Below are 7,541 nucleotides of genomic sequence, written 5' to 3' on the forward strand. Positions count from 1 at the left end.
AGCCTTACTTATAAATACTAATAATTGTGATAAGACGTAGTCCATTAGATATAGCAAGTTGATAAGAAATCCATTGAAGTCTCCTAGGTTAAAAAGATTTTTGCTTTTTCTCAATCAAATATGAAAGTTAAATTATTTAGTGGGAGTATATGCAGCTAACTTTGCTTGATTGAGATGACATGATCTATAATTAACTAATTGCTTTTTAATCCGAATTCACTTTTTTAAGTAAACACTACTACAAATAATCCAGCAAGCGTCATGATTAATTTAGTTTTTAAAATATATACATATACTATTTCTTCGATCTTCGATGTTCTCTAAAATTGAGAAAATATATTTACGTGAGACCTCGTTTTGAGTCCTAATTAATGTATTTTCTATTTATTTTCTATTTTTTATTTTTTAATTATCTTAAATATATTTTTCTATTTTATTTATTTCTCAGTTAACGTCTTTCTTTTTTTCTATTTTATTTATTTATTTTAAATTATAAAATTAATATTTTAAAATATATTTTTCTTATTTTTAAAATATTACTATCCCTCGATTAAGTTGTCTAACCGAGAAGTAATAACATTTACAAGGATTTTCCAGAATATGACACTTTTCTTTTTTTTTTATTAATTTTTAATTAATCAATTCTCTCAATTTTTCCGAAAACTTGATGTGTAAGTTGTTTTGCATGAATACTTCACAGAAGTAGACTCTAACTTTTCATTTACCTATCAACACTTCCCGTTTCATCCTCATTCTCTTAAAAAAATTCTAGGCTATTTTCATCTTCATCAAAATTCCATTAACTCAAACATCAACTTTTCCAACCTAACTTGTTAAGGCTTCGTCATCACGTTTTTTTTTATTGAATAGTGTTAGTTTGAGAGGATGATGTCACTGATCACTAAAATGAGTATAGAAATATTGTTTTTCTTGATTAGTGTTAGTTTTAGTAAATGAGATTTTTTTTTATCAAAATAAGCCAATTTTTCAAGAAAATTCACAAAGGAGGAGGCGCCAATTCAATTGGCAACTCCTCTTAAAGTTTGAATGGAGACGCCAATTGGATTGGCTAGGGCATGTGCCTTAGCCAATCCAATTGGCGCCCATGTGTAATTTTACAAAGGAGGCGCCAATTGAATTGACACCTCAGTGTAAAATGCAATTTTTTTGTTATAAATAGATGTATTGTGTGAGTCATTATTCCACATATCAATTAATCATTTGGGAATCATGTTTGGTGTTCGTCGCCGATACTGAAAGGTGATTTATGCGAGAGACAAACCTCAGATGTTGATGCTATTCTGGAACATCACTACGTTCGAAATATTTTTGTTTTCAGTTAGCTTATTTTGTACTGATGTTTATTGTGAACCTCGTTGTAACAAAAACTTTATGATATATAATGATTGAAGGTTACAGAAATACAATGTTACAAAAAGCTTATGACCCAGATGATGCTCCTCGATTGGGACAGTTGTTCTTGTTGTGTCCTGGTTGATGACAGATACTACATAATCTTATCATTTTATTTGTCGAATCCATTTATGTCCTGATACATGTGCTGTTTGGCCTTACTTTTTTCTTTCTACGCATCTCGTCATTGTGCCAAACTATATCACCTTCATATGGAGGCCAGTATTCCTCCATTGGTAGTACCGAGAAGATTTTATTATATACATTCATGACGGTGACGACCTTATACACATCAGATAAATGGTTATAAGCGTCTTGATGAGTATATGTGCACACTACAATGACATGGGAGCGAAGAATGCGGAAGGCCTGGAATTTTCCACAGTCGCACCAACTTCTGTTTAGTCTAACAGCATAGGATAAATTTGGTCTCCCCTCGTTGTGGTCCATTGTTTCCTGGACGCTGAAATTTTGCCTATGACGACCAAAGACTGTTACAGCGTGTGTGCTAGCTTTGATTCTCTCCTCTTTCATGACTTTCATGCAACGCTCACTGAATACTTGCCCAAACATTAAAACTGCACTCCATCTTTCACCTCTGGTTATGAACGTAGAAGCAAACCTATAATAGGTCAATCTTACCAAGGCAGTTATTGACAGATTTCTAATTCCTTTGAATACCCCGTTCATGCATTCGACAAGGTTTGTTGTCATGTGACCCCATCGACAACCTCTGCCAAATACCCTTGTCCGCTGCTCTACTGGTATGTTATTTAGCCATCTCCATGCGTCTTCATTAGACAGTCTAACTTCATCACGATAATATTGAAATGACGGCTAAGTTTGAGCATACCCAACATTCACCACCTTCTTGTGAAGATTCTTATCTTTTATTGCATACATGAAGTTTTGTGCAATATGTCTAATGCAATAGACATGGGTAGAATGAGGATCATGCCATCTGTTGTCATGGTTGTTGTAGGCACTCTCAATGACAACATGTTTATCATAAATCAAACAGAGATTGACTTGTGTAGCCACACGTGTTCTGAGATATCGAAGAAAGAAACCCCATCCACCAGCCGTTTCACCTTCAACCAGAGCAAAGGCAATGGGAAAGACATTGTTGTTGCCGTCTTGTGCAACCGCCACTACGCCAAAAAAGACCTATGAGAGCGCTTTTTTTGGCCTTTAAAAGCGCTTAAAAGCGCTGCCGTAGGTGGCGCTGCTATAGGTTTTAGCAGCGCTTTTTGTTTACTAAAAAGCGCTGCTAAAGGTTGTCAATAGAGAGCGCTTTTTAGTAAAAAGCGCTGCTAAAGGTGGTATATAGACAACCTTTAAGAGCGCTTTTTACTAAAAAGCGCTCTCTATTGACAACCTTTAGCAGCGCTTTTTACTAAAAAGCGCTGTCTTTTCCTCTAGTAAAATAACAAAACGCTGCCTTCAGTTTAAGCCTACCATTTCAACCTGTAATATTTTTTGGGAATAATCCCATAAACCTGTAAATCAAGCCTCTCTAATTCAAGCATTTGGAGTCATAATTCAAGCATTTGTAATTTTTTAAACCAACACAAGCAAACCAACACAAGAATGAACACATTTGGAGTCATAATTCAAGCAAACCAACACAAGGATAGATAGGCACTGAACACATTTGGAGTCATAATTCAAGCATTTGTAATTTTTTAAAGCAAACCAACACAAGAATGAACACATTAATCTATCCATGAAATTAAAGATATCACTAAAATTATAAAGAACTATACACAAGTCAAAACTAATATGTTATACGGCCTATTTGGAGTCATAACTAATCTGTTAAAAATATAAAGAACTATACACTTGCCAACCAGAAACCATTCTTCATCAAAGTATTCATGTTATTTTGAAACCATTATATACTAATTAATCTTTTCTCAATAAAATATTGACACAATTCCTCCTTGATTTGTTCCAACTGCAGTCTCGTGTAATGAGCACACTTGTATTCATCAAAGTACTACATAACAAAACATAATATGCATGATTTAGTTAAAAGTAATAAATAATATGAAATATTCGATAAAAATTAAAACAAATCCTAAGTTATAAATCCATACCGTGATTGGAATCTCTATTTGATTCATATTAATGATTTCCCTCATAAACCTCATTACAAAGTATCCGCAATCGATACCGTTGCGCTGTAGAGGACACTACATAGAAAATAAATAAGAATGTATAGTTATCTTTTCTTATCAAGTAGCATAACTATTATAAGCAAAATTGTGAAAATTAAAGTACCTGCACTTTTATTTGTGTATAGTACAAAAAGATTACTTCTGTAGGTAAGTACCAAGTCCATTCAACATGTCATCTCTAATTATATTAAGAAAGTAAATCTCTAACTATACAACTCCTTAACAAAGATAATCTTTAATTATATTAAGAACGCAAAATCTCTAACCATAAATCACCGTACTATGACAAGCTAAACTTCTAAAAGACAGTAGGATAATACAACACCTTTTGTCCAGCTGCAAGAAGAAATGATGCCATATTATAAGCTTGGCCCACACAATGAGTGGCTATAGGAGTCTCCAAGCTCTGCATGGTATCATAGAGAGCCAAGCATGGTGTAAGCTGCAAATGATGAAATTTTAAGCAAGTTAAATACCTGATAGTCAAAAGGAACATGAAGAAAGAAACAAAAGGATGTAATTATTGATCTCCTAACACTAGAATCATTACTTACCTCCCCACCAGGACCATTAATGTACAAATAGAGAAACCTGGTGTTATCTATACTGTCAAGATACAGCAAAGTTGCCAATATTTGATTACTAAATTCTTCATTTATCTCTTGTGCAATGAAGACAACACGTTCTCGATACTGCATCAAATAATGCACAAGTTCTTTTTAGAAATTAACTTAATGAAAAAGAATTCGATGTTTATATGAGATCCATGACTGTATGACAAAGTAAACCAATATCACTTAGATAGGTAGTCTATTATCTTTGAAAAAATGTGTTTGTGTCCGTGTCCGTGTCCATGTCAGAAACCGATTTTTCAAGTTATTACTTGTGTCAACATGGCTTGAGTGTAGTGTTGGTGACGTATTTTCGGTGTCCATGTTTCATAGTCTATGACTATTGCCTAATGATAAATATATTCAGATATAACAACTTACAAGGGCATTCCATAAATCAATCCATTGCCAAGAATCTTCACCAGGTGTTTTATAGCGTACTCTAGGAGTTCCAATGGGCATCATTAGAAATTGTGCCCTAACTGGCTTCTGGTTAGCATACCTGAAAACATGAAAAATTTGACACCGTTTGCATCAATCTTTTTATACAATGAAATATAACTTTTGTAAAAACCCTTCTAGTGTATTTTGGCGTAAAAACAGTGTTTTCAGATTTAGGGTATCTGAGAATTACCGGAAACTGAGAACTTTGTTAACTTTACCGAAAAACTGAGCATTTACGCTAGATGAAACGGAAGACGCTCCAAAAGAACCTGCAATTGAAAATAGTGAGCGAAAAACGAAAGAAAGGGGTGAAAATTGAATAAGAAAAAGAAAGAAATGGGCGCACGTGAAGATTGGAGTTTCAATCCAGAGTAGATTTTAGTGGACACACTGCAATGGAAAAAGCGAAAACACGGTGAGAATTAGTTGAAATTGAATTGAATAATTTACAGGAAGGGATAGAAGAGGGAGATTTTGACCTAGGTGGAGAACAAACACGAGGGGTTGAAACGGCGGCGTAAGGTGAAACCGCCATGTTGAAGTGAACGACGAGGTAGCGGATAGGGAAATGAAAGTTGAGCTGTGTTTCAAAACTTCAACAAGGAGTAAAAAGTATTCCTATTTGTTTTTTATAATAATAAATTTAATCATGTAAGATAATTTAATTAGAGATTAAAGATAATGTCGATTAAATTAAATTAGTTTTATATTATCATATAATAGAATATCATCAATAAAATTATAATATTTTATTATACCATATTAATATTTTAAAATTATTTTTTTATTTTATAGAATATTTGGTAATTTTTGGTACATATTTTTTACCATGACCTATGAGAGCGCTTTTACCATGAAAGCGCTTTCATAGATGTGAGACTGAGACCTATAAGAGCGCTTTTACCTTAAAAGCGCTTTCATAAGTCTGAAACCCATGAGACCTATAAGAGCGCTTTTACCTTAAAAGCGCTTTCATAAGTGTGAAACCCATGAGACCTATAAGAGCGTTTTTACCTTAAAAGCGCTTTCATAAGTGTGAAACTCATAGATGTGAGACTGAGACCTATAAGAGCGCTTTTACCTTAAAAGCGCTTTCATAAGTGTGAAACCCATGAGACCTATAAGAGCGCTTTTACCTTAAAAGCGCTTTCATAAGTGTGAAACTCATAGATGTGAGACTGAGACCTATAAGAGCGCTTTTACCTTAAAAGCGCTTTCATAAGTGGAGACCTATAAGAGCGCTTTTACCTTAAAAGCGCTTTCTTTACATAGGCGAATTTTTTTTCAAGCTATTACAGCGCTTTTTTTAAAAAGCGCTTTCTTTTTGGTGCTGCCAAAAGCACTTTTTGGCGTAGTGCGCCATAAGCAAAGTACCCTTGTATTTGTCGTATAACCAAGTGCCATCAATTTGAATAATAGGTTTGCAGAATGCGAAACCTTTGATGCATGGGTCAAACGCCCAAAAGAGACGGTGAAAGATTATATTACCTGTAACACAGGTTTTGCCTGGCATCATTGCTGACAATGTCTCCATAATTGCCATAGTTCCTGGGACATATGTTTTTAGTGCCCATAAAAATCGTGGCAATTCTTTGTATGAATCCTCCCAGTTGCCGAATACCTGTTAAACAACCTTTGTACTCGCAATCCAGGCTTTCTTGTAAGATGGAGTATAATTATATGTTGTTTTGATATGTGATATAATTATACTCACCTTCACTGATGGGTCTTTATTAACCAACGGCAGAATGTCTTGACATATCAATGCAGCGCTTAGTTTACGGTGATCTTGTTCAACGTTAGTTGCAATGCAACTTTGAGGCGGGTCTATTGAAGCGATCTCCCAAGAGTCGTTTTTCTTTTGGTAAGACGCAGCCAACCGAAACTTACAAAGGATGTTACGACATTCGATGACATACCTTCTCGAATCAGTGTGTTTCACTATAAAATCAACAGAGTTGTTCATGTGGAATTTTTTGATAGCTCGCACACATTCTTCTTTGGTACGAAACATGTCTCCCACCTTTAATTCGCCTTCTGATCATGGATACGAGTTACAGAAAACACTGTCGGATGTTTCATCGTCATGCAAATCCATCTTTGTCATATGTTGAGGCGGATTGTAGACATGAGTATGAGGTATTGCCGGTGGTTGATCATCATCTTCAATGTCTTTGTTTAGCATGTGATCAACTTGTATCTCGGTATCCTCTTCTTCTTCATCAACAGCGTCAACTTCTACTTCTGCTTCTGGGTTGACGTCATTTGACCATTGTGGATCAAACTCACCAGGTTCATCCTGACTGGTTATTTTAGATTGCTGAGATGGTATACATGGTTGAAGAGTAATATATAACTCAATACAGTTGCAGCCTGGATGTTCATGACTAACAAACATGTATTCAACATCTTCATTGTCCCGTACCTTAAGTGGGAAAAACTTGCATTGACTATTCTAAAAAATATTGGATTTTGATACGTGACCTTTAACACAATACCCGATCCTATATAGGATTGTATTATTTTTTTCAAATGCAAGAAGGTTGCATTTCTCTTGATCGTAAGTCTAATGGTATCGGTGTTTCAAAAATAAAAACCGTATAACTCAGACTTGTATGTTTCACCGTTGCAGTGAACGTTGACACTTTATTTTGGTGAAGATGACATTGTGCAGATGAAAACTATTTTCTTGCTGCAGATGAATCTGGGTTGAGTCTTGGATGTTGATAGTAAGACACTTAAATAGGTGAGTGATGTGTCTCACATGCAAGCTAGTTCGAAGTGATGTGTCTGATCAGTGCATTTTGATGCACATTCTTCTATAATTATACTTAGGAATTTCTATAATTTAGTCTATTATTTTTACTATTTTAGTGTGTTTTTATATTTAAGT

At 34.6% G+C, this 7,541-nt stretch overlaps 1 protein-coding gene across 1 annotated transcript; it reads right to left on the bottom strand.

Moving 5' to 3' along the window:
* Positions 1 to 3,876: 3,876 nt before the first annotated feature.
* Positions 3,877 to 5,220, bottom strand: LOC127084090 (ATP-dependent Clp protease proteolytic subunit-related protein 2, chloroplastic). Its single transcript, XM_051024477.1, has 6 exons — positions 5,128 to 5,220; positions 4,995 to 5,038; positions 4,839 to 4,917; positions 4,586 to 4,706; positions 4,148 to 4,285; positions 3,877 to 4,035 (listed from the first exon to the last, which is right to left on the bottom strand). Exons 1-6 carry the CDS (start codon positions 5,181 to 5,183, stop codon positions 3,892 to 3,894), a joined length of 582 nt encoding a protein of 193 aa, XP_050880434.1. The 5' UTR covers positions 5,184 to 5,220; the 3' UTR covers positions 3,877 to 3,891.
* Between the last annotated feature and the right edge of the window lie 2,321 nt (positions 5,221 to 7,541).

This window comes from Lathyrus oleraceus, chromosome 5, assembly GCF_024323335.1.
Source record: "Lathyrus oleraceus cultivar Zhongwan6 chromosome 5, CAAS_Psat_ZW6_1.0, whole genome shotgun sequence".
In the NCBI taxonomy this organism is placed as follows: Eukaryota; Viridiplantae; Streptophyta; class Magnoliopsida; order Fabales; family Fabaceae; genus Lathyrus; species Lathyrus oleraceus.